The sequence below is a fragment of the Vanacampus margaritifer genome, chromosome 8, assembly GCF_051991255.1.
Source record: "Vanacampus margaritifer isolate UIUO_Vmar chromosome 8, RoL_Vmar_1.0, whole genome shotgun sequence".
Lineage (NCBI taxonomy): Eukaryota > Metazoa > Chordata > Actinopteri > Syngnathiformes > Syngnathidae > Vanacampus > Vanacampus margaritifer.
Genome location: NC_135439.1, coordinates 25,260,418 through 25,279,376, shown reverse-complemented (window position 1 = coordinate 25,279,376; position 18,959 = coordinate 25,260,418). Strand labels below are relative to the sequence as shown.

Genomic DNA, 18,959 nt, shown 5'->3' with positions numbered 1-18,959 from the left:
CATTATCAGACAAATTGATTTTTGGGGGGAACAGAGGTTTGTGAACGCGCAAACCAATATTACCACATTTTGACCCTGTATTTTAATATTGCATTTTGTAAGGTAAAAATGTTAGTTAAATCAGATTGAAAGAAAGCATTTACTATTAAAAACAAATGTTGGAAAAAAACATGCAGATTGACATTTCAGGATCAAATATGCATCTGGTTGAGGCCAATCTTCCAAGCTTGAAAGATGCTCTTCATCTGAAGTCCTTCAGTTTCTCTGTTGTTGAAAACATGGCAATATATTTACAATACACAATGCATATTTTATTAAAAAAGATATCTTATAGCAAAATAAATCACTAGCTGTCACCAGACCTAAGCAGCAATGATGAGGTACAAATGTAAGCTTCAGTATGAGATGGTCCTCATTTGAAAATAAAACATCTGTTGTTTTATTTGTAAATAAACAGCTGGTCTGTTTGTCATTAAATAAATTTAAAAAATCTCACAAGAAACACAGTATCCTCTCTACCTGTGGTACTGTGCCCCCCACCCCCCAGCTGCTTACGACTCAAGACAAAGAAGTAGAACACTACAAAATTAAAATAAGGAACTTTGATTATTAACACTACATAAGAACTGTAAGCTGTATAATGGTCTTGATGTGAAAATGGGGGACATGTAATATAACAGTTGCATAAAGCATATATCTTTGTTTATCTGACAAAGATAATTTACAAAACTTTAAAACATATATAAAAAAATCCAGATATGACAATACATTGGTAAAAACGTTTTTTTACTGTTGTTTTTTTTTATTAAAAGAAAAAAATGAATAACGTTTGTCTTAATTATCTCTTGAGTTGTATTAACTATGTAATAATAATAAAAAGGAAACACCACCAAAAACTTAGAGGCCATGAAAATTAATTGAGATTTTAGCAATTTACATTGGCTTCAAACCCTGTGAAATATTTGGCCTAACAGCTTTTACAAACATCCTTGCTAGTGTTGCTCATCAACTAATTAATTTTTAATGCCTTATAGCCAGATGGAAGCTTGAGTGCGGCCTGACCTCCAATGTCAGGTCATTCAGACTTTGTTTAAATGCGGATGTTGCTTTGTGTGATTTCAGAGCAGAAGTGGTAGTGGTTATCTGGCTTTCCAGTATAAATATATATCACACAGTGCGTGTGTGTGCATGTGTGTGTTTGTTTGCGCCTGTTTTCTGTCTGTGCGTAATGAGTGGTGGATCGTGACCCTTGTGCTGTCTGGGTCCCAATGGCGAATGGGCCTTTTCTAGTGGATATATTGTATTTGATTGGAGAGATGGAAACACAAACAGGCTATTTGGCAAGGCAAATTAAAATGTAGGACACACATAAATGTGCGGTGCATGCCTTTTGATATTGTAATTAGTTCAGCCATGTAAAAACAAGTGAGCTGCATACTGAAAACTAGTGCAGTATGACCAAAGCTATATATCACAGTATTTTTCAAAATTTAGAAGCATTCAGTCAGGCTTAGTCTATATTAACATTTAATATTGTATTCTATCAGTATTACATATATTGGTTGTTTACACTCAGTTACACTGCTGCTTCTCCCAAAAACTTTTAAACTTGTTCTATTTTAAGTGTCCCAAAGACGTATTTATATGTTTTAAATGTGTGTTGTTGTTTTTTTTAATGCTAGATAGAGCATGCAGAAGGCTTTGATGCAGCCTCTCAACTGCAAAGAACGGTTGAAGAAATGGTAGTTATTACACAAACAGCCAGCAGGTGGCAGCAGCGCATAGGAAATGAACCAGGCGATGTTGAAAAACCCCTCAGTTACTCAGAATGCTAAATAGATTTGTGAATAATGATAAAACTAAGCTATATTCGAATGCTAGTTACTGCAAAACGGAAACACATAGAAATATACTTTTTTTCCTGTTTAAAGAGACTTTAATCTTTATTTTGGTAGGTTTCATGTTTTCTATAGCAATACAACACACTATTCTGTGGGCCTTGCAAAATCAGTAAAAATCCAGTAAAACAGTGTGCGGTGTCTTAGCCTTTTTGGGTACAGTGATGTTTTTATTCATTGTGGTTACTGCTAGCCCTGTATGGCCACCACCTCACACATTGCAGCGCAGCATTTGCATTGAATTGAAATATGGTTGCCATTTTGGGCAAGGAAACCAAAATAATGTAACTGAAGCACAGAGCCAGTCATCTTAATGCGACAGGAGAAAAAGCACAAAGTTGTGAGCCTTCCATGGCCATGCCAAAACAGTTCATAAACAAAATCTAGTCTGTAAGATGAGGTATATTTTAGTCACCCCCCCAAAAAAAAGAAAAAAAACGTGTGGTTTGAAAACCACCACACTATTCTATTCCAACTAGAGCCCAGATTTGAGCCCATGACCTCAGAACTCTGAGTCGGATGTGGTAACTGCTCATCTACAATGCCACCCAGCTGGTAAAATACAAAATAAAATACACTCCTGACATTGAGGCCATCACATGGTATTTCTCATTTGTAATTTTTGGAGTCTGGTCCATTTCAAGGGTACATAACTAGTTGCATTCTAATGTTGACTACCAGGGGACATCTTGTCTTTGTCTGACTTAAAGTAGAAAAATAAAAGCTCTCCCAAAGAGGAGGAATGGAAAAGGAAAGAGGAATTGTTGCTTCTGACACTTCCCTTTTCTTCTCCCTCTATGGATACTTCCCCTAATTAATGAACGGCCGAACATGTGTCCTTCAGCACCTTTAACCACAAAGACAGCCAAGGTGATTCTATTTTTAATTGTCCATAAGGCGTGCACACAAAAAGCTAAAAATAAATGAATAAAATAAATACATAATAATAGATATAAAGTAACGGTATTGGAAATATGATTTTTAAAAATCCCCAGTTACATATCAATAAGCAGCAGATGTTATCATATGTTCTTTATTTTTTATTTAGTCATTCATTTTGAGTGTCCTCGTTTGTGAGTCATCTTTGGTTTAACCATGTGCCGCAAGCGGCAGTTTCACATAGTTAGCTGACAAAGGGCAGTTCAAACCATTATGGCAAATCCACCTCCAGGGTGGCCCACTCTGGCAGAGCACATTTGGTGTTAGACATTGCTCATAGATTCAGACAGTGTCACTGTTCTCATGCTGCATTAAACTGATAGATTGCTTGCTCTAGTTGTCACAGAGTTAAATTGAATTATGTGACACACATTGTGAACTTTTACAGATAGTTAGAAATGTATCCACCGAGACTAAATAAGTGCACTTTGTAAACACCTGTGTCTTGTAGATGGTGGCTTTTGTGGATCTGTTTTCGCCACAGAGAAAATATAGGGGAAAGTGTTTCCTTTCTAGAGTCATTCTTGCACCATACAGTGCCGTGCAAAGTATTTGCCCCTGCCTAATTTTTATTTTTTATTTTATGTATTTTTTTTTTGCACATTTATCACATTTCAATGTTCTCTTTACTGCTTATTCTCATTAGGATCACAGGTGAGTTGGAGCAAGAGGTTGGGTTAGAATGGAGAGAAAAAAAAAAAAATTATCAAAAAGGAAACTATTTTCATGTTATTAGAGGACAACAATGCATGAACATAAATAAATGTATTCCCCAAAACACAGAAATGCAAACTATTAAAACAATTTCCATTAAAAAACAAAGACCAAATTTAAATTCCGTATCTTGTATACAGGCACAAACACAAAAAAGACTGTAAGTCCACAGGTTCACTTTATTAATAGGAAAACATAGGCTTCTTGGCGCTATCACGCGTCACGGTTAAGTCCACGGCATCAAATACATTGTCGGCAAAATGAAAAAAGGACCTTGTGGCGCGGTGCCATACTGCAGATTGTTACAACATCAGGCCTAGATTTCAGTACAAATTACATTTTGATGTCTGCCCCTCATAAAAGAAATGCTAGCAAACAATTTGAGGTGAAGCATCTCAGACTTAAACTTTAAGTAACATTTAACAGGTAAATTACTAAAATTACTTTGGCTAATGCTAAACACTGTTGCTACCTTTGTACAGTTAAATAGCTGTAAACAATTAAAATACACTTACCAGGTACTGTATGCTAACTTCCTTGCTCACCATTCGGTCCCGGCTGGCTGTGTTGTAGCGCTCCGGGTGACTAGTACAGACAGGACACTGAGTGTGACGTAGTCCGTACCCATTGGCGAGGTGTACGAAGAAAGTTCATTTATTTTAACTTTGGTGAAAATGCGAATGTGCAGATTGTCCCACCACTCCAAACGTGTCATCCACGCTGCTCCACATGCATCCAAGCCCCACTGCGCAAACTACGTTGACTACAATGAAATTGCAACGGTAGAAACACTTACACCGCATTTGATGTGAATGTAACTTAATGGGGATGGGGAAGCAGTTCACAACACATGTTGATTGTCTCCACTGTTTTGGTTGCTGTATGAAATCTGGCATTGTCTTGATGCAAGATCACTCCGGCTGACTAATTTGGTGAGCTTTTCCAAAAGAGATACCTAAATTCCATAAAATATCATCCACCTTCACCCTTCTGTCAGACTGAATTATGTCATCAACTGCTTTGAGCATGGTTGGACCATGGAAGTGAGTTCTCACTTCTGTTGTCCTTCTTGGCATGTCACTATCAAGAACATTATTCCGCCCTTCATTGAATACTTATCAGTTTTAATAACTATTTTTTTTCTCTGAAACACGTTGCTCCATTCTTAACAGATATTCATCTAAAAAATTCACCTGCTTTGCGCTGTTCTGCCACCATTTTTTTATCACTATCTCCGTTCAAGCCTCGAGCAAATTTTCAACTCATCAATTGTGTACAGTTTAATTGTAAGACTGAATTCAAAACAATAAGCTAATATTACAAAACTAAATAGGATAACAGCCAATACCTAAAGAACTAAATTAAAAAGTAAAGCTTAAGTAAGTAAAGTACGAGCACTTGTATAGAAAATGTCACCTTATACAGTATATTGAATGGCTCTCATTAACTCATTCAAACCCCAAAACGTGTAAATACATTTTTTTTAATAGTTTGTTCTTCACTCCCAAAAACGTATTTACAGTGTTCCCTGGTTTCTCGCGGGTGTTATGTTCCAAAAACTACCCGTGATAATGGAAATCCACATTAATTTAATTTAATTTTTTATTTTACGTTGATTATATATATTTTTTCGTTTATTCTAAATGTTTTTTCGTTTTGGTTTTTAGTTATTATGAATGCTTTTTCACTCATGTTTTTTTTTCATTTGCAGTTATTTTTTTTCATTCACTGACAGCCCAGTTAAAATAGATCTTTGACGTCTTTGGCCGTCATTGGCAGTGAATGAGTTAAAAGTTGTTTTTTTAATTATTATTATTATACAACACAGTATATATATTTTTTTCATTTATTCTAAATGTTTTTTCGTTCATACTATATATTTTTTATTTATTATATGTTTTAAGGCTAACACCTCACCACACACTTTATACATGCACTTTTCTTGATAGGCTCACATACTGTATCTCTTATTTAAATACAGTAGGCCTATACACTCTGTGTTCAAACCTTTGTAAATTTATACACATTTTAAAATAATAATAATAATAAAATAGAATTAAACTAATATCCAAAACATTTATTGAAGAAACAAAAAAAAACTGGTCTGGCGGTCTCGGTACGACAAGCTGGTCGGCAGTCGATCCACAGCGTATACGCAGCCGGCGTAATATGAACAATCTGGTGTAATCTAGGGGTGAGCCATGCGGCGGTGGCAGACGCACGCTGAAGTGTTCCAGGCCATGAAATTGGGAAACTGTCGGGCCTCTATCTACAGATAGCGAACGCGACGGGCAAGTTCAGAAAGCGACGGGCCATACCGGGACAGCATTGCTCCTGAAACTCCACTCGAGCGCTGTGGCCAGCGCGGGCCTGCGTGAACAATGGGGCGGCTGGCAGGTGGCGCGCTGAGCCGTCTGACGGCGGCGATGGACGCCGCGTGCATACACTGTAAAAACAAAAAACAACTACAATGCTGTAAAAAAAATAAAGCACGCTGTAAAAAAAAAAATCGCAAAACAGCAAGGCTGCGAAAGAAGAAGCCGCGAGAAACGAGGGAACACTGAATATGTTTTTTATGTTTGATTTATGCAAGAGCATACAGAAGGCATTGATGCAACTTCTGACATGAAGCGGTGGCTTAAAGCAAAGGTAGTTATTACAAAAAACAGCCAGCAGATGGAAGCAGAGTGTAAGAGATCAGCCAGATCCATGCAACAAGCTCTTTTTGCCAGTGTTTTCAACAGGAATGTGAATAATGATAAAACTTGGGTATTATAATGCTAATTGCTGCACAACGGAAACAGATATAAATATACTTTTTTTCCTGATGAAAGAAGAGACGCTAATCTTTCTTGGGTAGGTTTGTTGTTATAGCAATAGAACACAATATTCTGTGGGCCTTGCAAAATCAGTCAAAATCCAGTAAAACAGCCGGGTGTCAAAGGGGGTTACTTCAGTGAAAATGGCTGGGAATAAATGAGTTAAGTATGAGGAACAACAAAGTGGGCTGCTTTGATTAGCAAAGCTGCAGCACCACCTCTACTGCTTAGCATCACTCAGAGGTTTTATCTAGGCAATGCTATGGTAACAGCATTAGCTTCACAGGGATACAAAGAATTTCTTTGTCTGGCAGTCCAACTCACATAATCGCATACAATCACACTCTCATATACACACGGAGCTTGCTGAGAAGAACATGCCAGCTACACTAACATTTACACTGTTATTGGTGAGCTAGGCACACAAATGCGTGAATTTGGGTGTCTTTCTTCCATCCATGTGATTCATCTTGTGAACTTACTTTGGTAAAACAGTCTTCAATGTTTTGCTAAGATTGCAACAAGTACATGTTTAACTGCTGCTCAGAAAATGTCCTGTGTTCAACGGCAACTAGGATTATGAGAGAGAGAGAGCTGAGGCTCGTGCTTTTGAAAATGGATGGATGGATGGATATATGGGTGGATGGATGGATGAATGGATATAATAGTTTTATAAAAGTGGTGCACACTCAGTTGAGTCTTTCTTGAATGAACATAATATAATCGTGGTTTTCCAGTCTGGTTTTAGGATTAGGGATGTTCGATACCACTTTTTTTAGACCGATACTGATACTCAAATTTTCAGTACTCACCGATACCAAGTGCAGATACCATTAGTACTTATGATACGTAAAATACAAATTTAAAAACAATGACAGATTTTTTTTTTTTAAGTCCATCCCTATAATAGCAAATTTCCTTGAAATTGCTTGAATTAATGGCAATTATATTTTTTCAATTTGCTCATAAAAGTCATTTTGCATAGAGCACACACAAAAAAATGAATTACTTCTGGTTTGGACACACATTGTATATGCTGACTGGAGGGGGAGAGAGAGAGGGGGGTGATGTCGTGTGGACTTTGATTATTTGGGATTTATCTGCTACTGGGTTACAAGGCGCATGGTATGTTACATTGTATATGAGAGAGAGAGAGAGAGAGAGAGAGAGAGAGAGAGAGAGAGAGAGAGAGAGAGAGAGAGAGAGAGAGAGAGAGAGAGAGAGAGAGAGAGAGAGAGAGAGAGAGAGAGAGAGAGAGAGAGAGAGAGAGAGAGAGAGAGAGAGAGAGAGAGAGAGAGAGAGAGAGAGAGAGAGAGAGAGAGAGAGAATTCATTGTCCTTCATTCGATCAAACATGGTTTATAAAACACAAATAGTGCAAATACCAATGAAAAAAAAGTTTATGCTGATTGAGTATCCAAAAATTGACGTAGCGTGTGCAACGCCATCTTGACCAGTTTTGAGCAGTTAACGTAATTACATCTGTGCTTTAACATGGAACTACTCATTGTTGACTTATTTCCTGGTCTATTTTGCTAGGAAAATGCTGTATGGGGTCATCAAGTATAAGTAAGACATTTACATTGGCTGGCAAATGCAGCCAACCTGCGAGCCCTGAAAGGTCTCTGAAAAGCTGTTACCAAGATTTTTCACCAAGATCACTGCATTGACTCCCCCAGTCAGGATCGATTTTAAGGTTCTTTACTGGTTTTTGAATGTGGTAAAAGGTCTTTCACTTGTATAGCACTTTTCCACATTTGGCATTAAGGCACTCAAAGCACTTTACATTGACTTCACATTCACCAACTGATGGTGCGGCATCAAGAGCAACTGGTGGTTCAGTTTCTTGCTCAAGGGCACTTCAACATGGGTACAAGGGTCAAACCCACAATGTCTGGGTTGCGAGACGACCACTCTGAGTCATGCCACCCCAACATCTTAAAAGGTCTTGGGCTATCATATCTATCTGATATGCTTTTCATATCAACACTCGCGGGGCACCCTGAGGTCCTCTAGCAGACTTTTTAAATGTTAAACTGAAATCACCGATTATCACTTCGGTTCTCTCTCTCTACCTCTGACAAATGACTGGTTAAACACACAAACATGGTGTCACTATATCTGGAGCAAGCTTGTGCCCATAACTGGCCTTTTATGTGTGGTGAGCAGGGCCAGTTTAGCCAGACAGAACAGACCAATGTCAAAGGTTGTATTTGCAAAATTTGCCTCAGGATACTGGTAACTGCTACTCTGCCTACTGAAGCTCCCAGTGGGACAGCATAGCCATTTAACAACTATAGCATCACAGATGTTTACTCCCAATATCAAGGCCTATAATCATATAATAAAAATCCCAATGTCTCTGGCTAATATTTATTTTGGAATAGATGTGTGTATGTCCTCATCCTTGTCTCCTAGTCTTACATTAAAAAATATCTTAATTGGGAAATATTTGGTGGCTGTCTCTTATTTGACAGACCCTCAAGCTGTTAAATACTGTCACGGTTGGCTGTGGTTTTGGACCCAAGTGAGTGTGTGTGTGTGTGTGTGGGGGGGGGGCAGAGCAAGGAGGCCTGAGGTAAAGTCCAAAAACAAAAGGGTGTTATTAATTAAACAAAAACAAGGTTGTGCACAACATGCCGGCAAAAAACAACAAAGTCCTAGATCAAAGCAAACTCAAATGGCATGACGAGGAACTAGCAAGACATGGAAGAAACGACAAAACTTGGAAATGACAATGGACTGACCCAGACTGGACAAACACAACAGACTAAATACACCGACACGAATGAGAAACACCTGGGGAACACAATAGGCTGAGGGCACCGATTGGTCAGATACACTGGGAAGGGATGAAACACAGGTGGACGTGATCAGACATAACGAGACAAGGTGAGAAATCAGGAATACATGACAAACAACAACCACAGACACAAAAACAACAAACATACCCATAATAAACAAAATCCAACCCCTACAAAACCGAAACCTAACAAATACACTCTAGTACAGGGGTAAGCTTGCTGCTAAAGTCCGGTAGTGTGAGGGCAATCGATCCGTGCCTGAATACAGTTCGGATCCATAGTTTGGCATGATTGGGAAAGGTGGGCCTGAGAATGGGTACGGTTGGCCGCACAGGCGCACAGCTGCAGCGAGTAGTCGCCGCGCGAAAAGTAACCATGACGTCACGTACGTATGTGCGACGTATATAGCGAGCGACTAGAACTGTTGACCATACATGACGTCTTCTTCTTGTGTGAATCAACGTGCTGACGTATATTTCGGAGGTAACTGGGCACGGTTTTAAAAATCATCAGGTTGCACGGCACAAGTGCATACTTTTAGTAGTGCAACAAATCTTTGCGCCGTGATGCGTTCGGATCAAGTGCGAGGAATCAAGCTATCCACTATGCGCTGCTAAGGCCAACTTCAAAATAAAAGGAATAATAGAATTACAATAGGAATAACAACTAGACTAAGTACAATTTCTGAGAAATTGTGTGGGAATGCTGAAAGCTAAATGCTAATAGTTGAATGCTAAGATGAATGCTTATGAAGTAAATTGAAAAATGAATTATGTGAAAATGACTCAGGGCGGCACGGTGGATGACTAGTTAGCACGTCCGCCTCCCAGTGCAGAGGACGTGAGATCGAGTCCGGGCTTCGGCCTTCCTGGGTGGAGTTTGCATGTTCTCCCCATGCTTGCGTGGGTTTTCTCCGGGTACTCCGGTTTACTCCCACATTCCAAAGACATGCATGTCAGGCTAATTGAACTGTCCAAGTTGTCCATAGGTGTGATTGTGAGTGTGGATGGTTGCTCGTCTCTGTGTGCCCTGCGATTGGCTGGCTACCAGTTCAGGGTGTACCCCGCCTACTGTCCGAAGCCAGCTGGGATAGGCTCCAGCTACCCTTGTGACGACTAGCGGTTAAGAAAATGGATGGATGGATGAAAATGAGTCATTGTTAATTGTCGTTGAAAGATAAATTGGAAAAAAAAAGAAAAGTCTAAGGTGAGATTCAAACCATCGAATGTACTAAAATGTGGTCCAAGCAGGGATTGGACCCAGGTTCTCCATGGTGGCAGGCAATTACTCTAAGCACTGAGTTAAGTAAATTGTTGTAGCTCATGGCTCAGGGCGTATTCATATTTAAAAGTTTTGTACAAAGCTGAAATCAAACAATGCTGAATGGGAACACGTGTTTAATAATTTCTGTGAAATTATGTATTAATGCATTTCGTGATTTGATAGTGAGTTGGTTTACATATACTGTATATCACTTAGCATATTGGCCATGAATATATTTGCAATGTACAGTCAAAGGGGGGATTCATACCCGCGACCTCCTGGTTACTGGACAATGCACTTTACCAACTGCACCACTGAGCAGTATCAGAGATCTGGTAATGATAATCAGTTCTATGTATGGAAGTGGGCGTGGAAAGTGGGACATGTCAATGTGTGTCCATTCAAAATTAATGGGGAAAAGTTGTTATTTAACGTTAAATTGTGTGAATACTGTAAGTTATGTGGAATCAGACATATACGTATACCCTGGAAGGCATGAATTTTTTTAAGCAAGTTGAAAATTGGACAATGTAAATTGGATGTATTATCTTGTAGTTGTTCACGGCAAAAAAGTGTGGAGAATAAAAATCACAATAACGTATGTGCTAAGCATTCCAGAATAATACAATAATACATGGACGTCAACACAAAAGCCTTGGTCATCATTGGATGGTCGAGGGCTTGGAGGCGGAACTTCCGCCTCTCAGTGCAAAGACTTACCGTATCCGCTCCCACAACACGCAAGATGACTAAAAAAAATAGTTTTCGGGATAACATATACAATAGCACAGAAAGACTTCAGAGTGAACAAGGTTGTTTTTGCAGTAATGTTTTATTTCGCTGCTCCGATCAATGACGTCATTGATCGCTCATGCAAATTATGACATTAGAGGCCATCACCAATCATGCCTAAAATGGCAATTATTGGCCGATCATGATCAAACCGATCAGATCTAATGATGTAAAACCCCCCAAAAAATTGCAAGTCAGTGCCCCATTACTGGCGAGCTTTTTTTTTTTAGAACAGATCCCAGTTACTCGTTACACACTGGCACCTACACAGTAAGGCCAATGTGTCTCATTCCTCGGCCCCACCCTCTTTCTCCTCAGTGCATGTGCACTCGCAGGAGAAGTAGGAAAACAAGTTAATTGAAGGCAGTTAATGTCAAAGAGGCCCCTCATTTTACACAACTGCGTAAGAAGAGCTCATTAAGGTGACAGTGTTAGCGGTTATTGAAGTAAAAAAAAAAAGGATACTTTTTATTTTTACTGACCTCTTCTTGTGGAAATTCACATCGGTGGGCGTGGAACCTATCACTTGCGAAAAGTGAGGAAACACTGTACTATATTTTTCTCAATATTATTTCATATTTTCAATGACAATGTATTACATCCTAAATCACATATTTTTCTAAGTCATCAATAGTCCAGTGGTTAAAGCAAAAGACTGGTGTGTGGAAAACCAGGGTTTGAATTCTGTTTGGCGCAGATTTTAGTACAACTTCAATGTCATATAATGATTATTGTCAAATTATTTAACGTCATTATTCAATGTCATTTCACATTATTATTATTATTATGAAGCATTTAAAATATTATTAGCATTCAGCTTTCAGCATTCACACTTTTTTTTAATCTAAAAAAAATAGTTTCCAGATTAATCGATTGTTAAAATAATCATTAGTGAGCAGCTCTAAAAATGAAAATGTGAAGTTAATCTACAGTACGTGATCTGCATTGGCCTATCGCACTCATGGATGATCAGTATCTGAATAAAACAACGATTGGAAAACCCCTAGTGCAAAGCATACCATCTCGGAAGCTAATTACACACGTAAAATTTCCGTTCATGGGCACGTAGTAGTGGTGGTGGTGGTGGGGGATTATTTCCATAACAAATTTGGTCAAAATTATACAGGGGAGACAAGTAAGACTTCTCATTAGAAAATGAGTGGGTGTTGAATTAGGCATCGTGGGTAGTCACTATAATGGCTGTCTCCTACTCCTTTTTATGATTAGTCGCATTCCATCAGTGTTCTGTGATCACTGAGGCTTACAAGTACAATGTATTTGTCTCGCCATTTCCCCACTTTTGGGTTGTTAATCCACAGATCATTTTAGTAATTGTCTCAGTTGAACTTGAAGAATGTTGGCTGTTCAAATTTATAATAAAAGAGAGTTAACGACTCAATGAAGTGTCTAATGACTGAACTGAATGTGCCTTCCAGGAATGTTTTATTCTGAAAGCTTTTGCTCCATCTTTTAAGTCCTAACAGGCCTATTTCATGGTGGCATGAGTTTTTTTGATGCCCACTTCATCTCTATATAAAAGGTTTTTACAGTACTCTATTTTTTATTGTAATATTTAAAAAGTACAATAACAATTGTAACATTGACGGGTCTTGATAACTATCATACAAATATCTAAACTCAAAAGCCAGATTGATAATTGTGATTCACTCAGGGAAGTTTTTCACATTATCAATTTGGAATTTCACTCTGCAGATCCGTTCGGGAAAGTACATTCTGTACAATACTTCGAGCTGATTGGACGATGCGGCATCTTGCGTTTGTTTTGACCAATCACGGCAACGGATGAAAATGTCTCGTCTTAGGAAAAAAAAAACAGCTAAAAATGCACCAAGCGCCTCTCGCTGTTCAACATTTAACAAGGTAAAGGTGAGTAATACCGCGAAAATTCAGCTTGCTGGCAAGGTTGACAAATATCGATTTGACAATAACCACCACGCCAGAGTGCTGTGGGAACCCAAGTACAAACCATCCATCCATCCATCTCCTTAAAGGACTCCAACTTAGATTACCCTTGCCCTGTCTGACTAAATCCTGGCTACACAACAATACAATATGATTAACATTGAAGGATTTCAATGTTTCAAGGAGAGAACCTCTGGCAAGGGTTTGCCCGGTGATGAGGCCTGTGGCATATTGTTGAAGGGAACAGATACATGCAGGCAGCATATCCGTTAATCTTATCCAGAATAGGTTGAAAGCAGCTGATCTACATGCCTCTGCCATATCATGTCCCCTGTCTGGACAGCATAGGATACTGGTCCAGTCTGAGCAATGATCGTCGCTGGAACCCAGGTAGATGTATCACTGTAGTTGAGGTTAGATATTTGTATGATAGTTATCAAGACCCGTCAATGTTACAATTGTTATTGTACTTTTTAATATGAGCCGACTGAGCTGTTGCACTACACATTGAAACATGTGCTTGCGCCGTGTGACCGAATGAATTTTTTAGCAGCACAGACTGTAAAGTTGGCCACATTTGCAGGTAAATTTGTTGCATTGTCGAGTTGTAAATATGTCTGATTAAATTGTCCCTGTCAAATAAATTAATAAAATGAAAATCAATCCAGCAAATAATTGATTGTAAGGCTTCGTCTTTGGTAAGGAAACGTACAGTAGATTTATTAGCGTAGCCAACTAGAGATGACCCTGAATTTCTTGGTGATAAATTCTGGTTTTCAGATATGTCATGTTGGTAAAAAAAAAAAAAAACACTGTTCACAAACTGAACATGGCACTAAGGAGCCAGGTTCTCTGGTTCTCTTCTTTTTCTTTCTTTTTTTTGGGCTCAGACTCTGAAACTAAAGACCTTTTGTACGTCGTAGCCTAGCAATGAGTGAAGATCTTTTACTGGGATCCAACTCACTGGAAGGTAGTTAAAGCCTTCTTGGATTGACACTACTTACTGGGGACTTTTTTTTTTTAACATGCAAAAAGGATGTAGTAAGTTAGTGTGACAAGATTGGAATGGGAATAAGCTTCCCACGGCCTTATGTGGTCTGTAATGATTTAAAAAGTATTTCAGCGATTTAGTCCAAAGTTTGAGTTTTTCTGCCAACACTCATACTGGAAGTCACCTTTGATCAAAAGATAACTTTTATTGAGGTTATCTTTTTCTCTGTGTGTTTCAGATTATGCTGGAAGGTTAAGAGGTCGAATGCCCCTGTGAAATGGTGAGTTGTCAAAAATGTTATCACACTGTGTTTTTCTTGAGGTTGATGTGAAAATACTGTCAAGGATTTTTTTGTCAAAACACATAAGAATTAAGAATACCAACATCAAAGGGTAAATTTTAGTTTTTAAGTGCACATATAGTATTGAGTAGTTGCGTATGCGGTTCCGCCAGGCCACTGGTTCATGTTTCAAGGGGCTTTCTTATTTTCCTTGTTTCACAATTGAAGACACGGATGGGGGAAGTATGTTCATGTTTGTTTTTTGTTTTGTTTTGTTTTCCGGGGGATGCTGAAAGACACGTGTGCGTGTGTGTGTGTGTGTGTGTGTGTGTGTGTGTGTGTGTGTGTGTGTGCGTGCGTGCGTGTGTGCGTGTGCGTGGGTGGGTTGGTTGTTTGCAAACATGTTTTTACTTTGGAGAACAATGACCAAACCGGTAACTGATTCAGTTTCAACAACGTTAATGAGTACACCATTAATACCCCCTTTTTTTAATCACTAAACCAGGGGTGCTCAATGCGTCGATTGTGATCGACCAGTCGACGACGAAGGTAGTATTGGTAGATCGCATGACAACATGCGACCTTAAAAAAAGAAAAAAAGTGCCACCTTAAAACAAAAAAACAAAAGAAAGGCGACATCCCATCATCGATCCCGTTACTTGATTGTGCAATTCTTCTGACACGCGCACAGGCAGCAACGCAGAAACGCAGCAGGCATTGCAGTGGCACTGGCCCATTTCCTTATTTTTACGCAAGCAAGGCAAGAGGCGCCCGCTGGTCTTCCAAAGTCATAAAAATACAGTATATACTATAAATATAATAATGTTTTACAACAAAGCTGAACTATATTTACAATTTAAAAGGTGCTTGTGGATGGATTTGTAATGATTGTGGTTTAAAAAAAATTGCTAGTGCACACCGCTCGCCTGGTCGTGTGTTCTCATTCACTTGAATTGGAGGCTGTAGTTAAACGAATGAGGCTGAGCTCGCCATTCAGAAATAGCTTCACGAGCCGGTCATGAAATCAAGATTGCAATATTTCATCCATGGTGGTCCATATGAAATTGTAAATATGTTCAATGTTGGCACAACTTCCGTGCGGTGCGGTGGCTATGTGGTGCTAATTTTATTTAGTTTATTTAACGGTTGCGGACCCCAACAATCAACAAACAATCATTGGTTAATAAACAGTAGTCATGGTAATCATTACTTTTTTTTTTAATACAGTCTAATACAAAATAAATATCCGTTTATTCAATTAATTGATTGAATAATCAATAGAATAATGTATTCTAAAAATATTCGATGGTGCGAGCACTACCATAAATATAGTACTAACTATGATCCCGAAACATGTCAATATCATTTCATACTCATCTTAGTGACAACATAACCCTTTTAAAGTAATGACTTAGAGTTGGTTTGATTTAGAAAGAAATGCACTGAAAGTGGAAGCGACGACCACCTACAGGCCCCAGCTGTGTAGGGTAAATGGTGGTCGACCCTTTGGGGCCGACATGAGTTGCAACATGTTTTTCTCCTTCAGGTATCTGTAGCAAAAAAAAATGCCGGCGGAACAGCCTTTTATAAGGCAAGATGCGATCTATGTAATATAATTAGCGATTATTAGACCTACGATTAAAAAAAAAATTCATGTATGTTGAGGTGATAGAACTTATTTTTCTCTATATTATTGAAAATAATTGTGGCTTTTTAAAAAGAATGAATTATTAGTTACCTAGATGGTGCTAAAAAATACATGCCCAAAGATGCCCGTTGACCAATTACTGATTTCATATTAGGAGACATCTTATGGCATTTTAGGTGAAAGAGGACAACAATTATGTATAGGTGCAGTTTTTAACTCATTTGCTCCCCAAAACATATAAAAACGTTAAATTTTAAATATTGCCATGGTCCCAAAAACTTGTTTATACATTTTTTATGTTGTTGTTTTTTATGCTAGAGCATACAGAAGGCTTTGATGCAGCCCCTGACCTGAAGAGGATGCTTAAATAATGGTAGTTATTACAAAAAAAAACGGCCAGCAGGTGGCAGCAGAGTATAAGAGATCAACCAGAGCCATGATGCAACAAGCTCTTTTTGTCAGTGTTTTCAACAGGTTTGTGAATAATGATGAAACTTAGCTATATTCTAATGTTAATTGCTGCAACAGATAGAATTGTACTTTTTCTTCCTGGTGAAAGAAGAGACTCAAATCTTTCTTTTGGTAGGTTCCAAGTTTTTATAGCAATAGAACACAATATTCTGTGGGCCTTACAAAATCAGTCAAAATCCAGTAAAACAGCTGTGAGTGAAAGGGATTGCTTCAGTGAAAATTAGTTAATGAATAGCTGAGAATAGGTTTCATGGGGGAAAATAGGTAAATTCACAGATAGTGGAAAGTGATTTGGGAGGGTTCAGAGGATTTATTGGTTGAAAGTTGTGTTAAGAGTCTGCTTTTGTTTTCTCTTTCAATTAGATCTGCTGCAATGCCAGCGTGGGTGATATGTCGTCTTCCAGTGCTAGCAGTGAGATCACTGCTTTCCCTCGTGCTATTAGCGACTGGCTGGGACCTTAACTCCAAGCCTGGTTTTGTTGCACAAGGAACAGACTCTTCCTTTAGCTTTTATCCCACCTTCATACGGAATGACACCGAATTTGAGCACTTGGCCTTGCATCCTCACCCCAATGTGGGTCGAGTTTATGTTGGAGCTCGTGACAACTTGTTCCAGTTGGACAAATTTCTGCAGCCTGAACTCCAGGATCATACTGGACCAGTCAAAGACAGCAGAGAGTGCTTGCCTCCTGTAACAGAGAGTAACTGCCCTCAAGCGCGGCTCACCAGCAACCACAACAAGCTCTTGCTGATCAACCCATACTCCATGGAACTCATTACTTGCGGCAGTGTCAACCAAGGAATCTGCCAGAAACGAAGTCTTGATTCTGTCAACAAGGTGCTGTTCTCCACTGAGACGCCAGTGGATACCCAATACGTAGCAGCTAATCACCCCAATGTTAGTACCGTCGGCCTCATCGTCCAGCCTCATCCGCACAGGCAGCCGGTTCTTTTTATAGGGCGAGGCTACACAAGCAGCCAGCCACCCATCGCCACACGAAACTTGGACCAGGAACCCATATTTTCTTATGAAGAAACTGCAAAGTTGGCTGTGGCTGGTCGCCTCTCTGAATATGACCATCATTTTGTTGCATCCTTTGCCCACCATCATCATGTGTACTTCCTCTTCTACAGGCGAGACCTGAGGTCCAAATCACGTGAATACCGCACCTACATCTCTCGTATATGTTTGGATGATCAAGCCTATTATTCATATGTGGAAGTGCCCTTGACGTGTCGTTCCCGAGCAGGGAAAAATTATAATCTCCTTCAAGCAGTCCAGCTGGGATTTTACAAGGACAGCACACTAAATCAAGGATCTGAGATTGTTCTTGGTGTTTTTTCCACTCGTTTGGCTACATCCAATCGACCCAGTGAAGACTCTGCCCTGTGCATGTTTAACCTGGAGGATGTGGACCGCAGGATTAACTCCACCAGAGACCTGTGTTACACAAAGATGGGCAGAGAGTCTGGAATAGAGGCAGCCTACATTGAATATGAAGTCAAATCCAAATGTGTCAACCTGCTAGAGGTGAGTTAACCAAACAAAACAAAGTTTAACAGAACGATTAGTGCCATCATGCTTTCAATTTTAAGCTTTCTTAAAATAATCGCCCAAGTCATTTTTTTCTGGAAACACACACACAAAAAAAGCCAATTTTTTTAGGCAAAGACTTGAGACAAATATTTTAACAGGGTGACGAATTGTTGTGGTATACAGTACACTGCCATTCTTCTGCCTTTCATTCCTACTACTATTGTTTGCATTGGGTAGAGCACTAAACACTCTCATTAAGGAGATGTATTTTTAACCCTAAACAGGGTTAATGGATATCATAGGTCAGGATTGGAATTGCTAAAATGTAGCAATTCCGATTCCATTCTTGATACTGCTTATCGTTGCGGTTCCATATTGAGTCTGTTTAGTTTACTTTGGAGATAAGTTTAAACTGTTTAAAGTGTTTAAAAAATAAATTAGCTCAGGGGCCAAAACGTCACTGTGTCGGGCCGCCTTAAGTTAACTAATACTGAAGTATTAAATGGGAGACATTATTCTCTTGTATTATTGCAAAGTATGAATTTGTCCTCGTTAACAACTGCTAAAACGGGTTTTCATACTAATATTTATTGTGGTTCTGACTAACTATGACTGTGTTAGTGTGGGTCTGGGACAGACTACAGCAGGTTCCGACTGACATGCAAATTTTTGGTACACACTGCCAAAGGAACAAAACTCTGTCATATACCAAGAATAGCATCTATAAACAGAACATATTACAATTTGGAATAGATCAACTACAGAGCGGATGCATGGTATGTTTAAAAAGAAAGTGTACTCAGAGTGTTGAGAGAGCCACAGTAGGGTTGGAAAAAAGATTTACAGAGTGATTAAATTCCAATTTCCTTCCTGTTAAGAAA

General features: G+C 39.0%; 1 protein-coding gene across 2 annotated transcripts in view; it reads left to right on the top strand.

Moving 5' to 3' along the window:
• Positions 1–18,959, top strand: part of plxnb1b (plexin b1b) — a 181,681-nt gene that overhangs the window by 63,108 nt on the left and 99,614 nt on the right. For both annotated transcript variants that reach the window (XM_077572833.1, XM_077572832.1), the window contains 2 exons: positions 14,381–14,422; positions 16,905–18,072. In XM_077572833.1, the coding sequence (XP_077428959.1) occupies positions 16,915–18,072 (1,158 nt within the window). In that variant the 5' untranslated portion in view covers positions 14,381–14,422; positions 16,905–16,914. The remainder of the gene's footprint in view (positions 1–14,380; positions 14,423–16,904; positions 18,073–18,959) is intronic.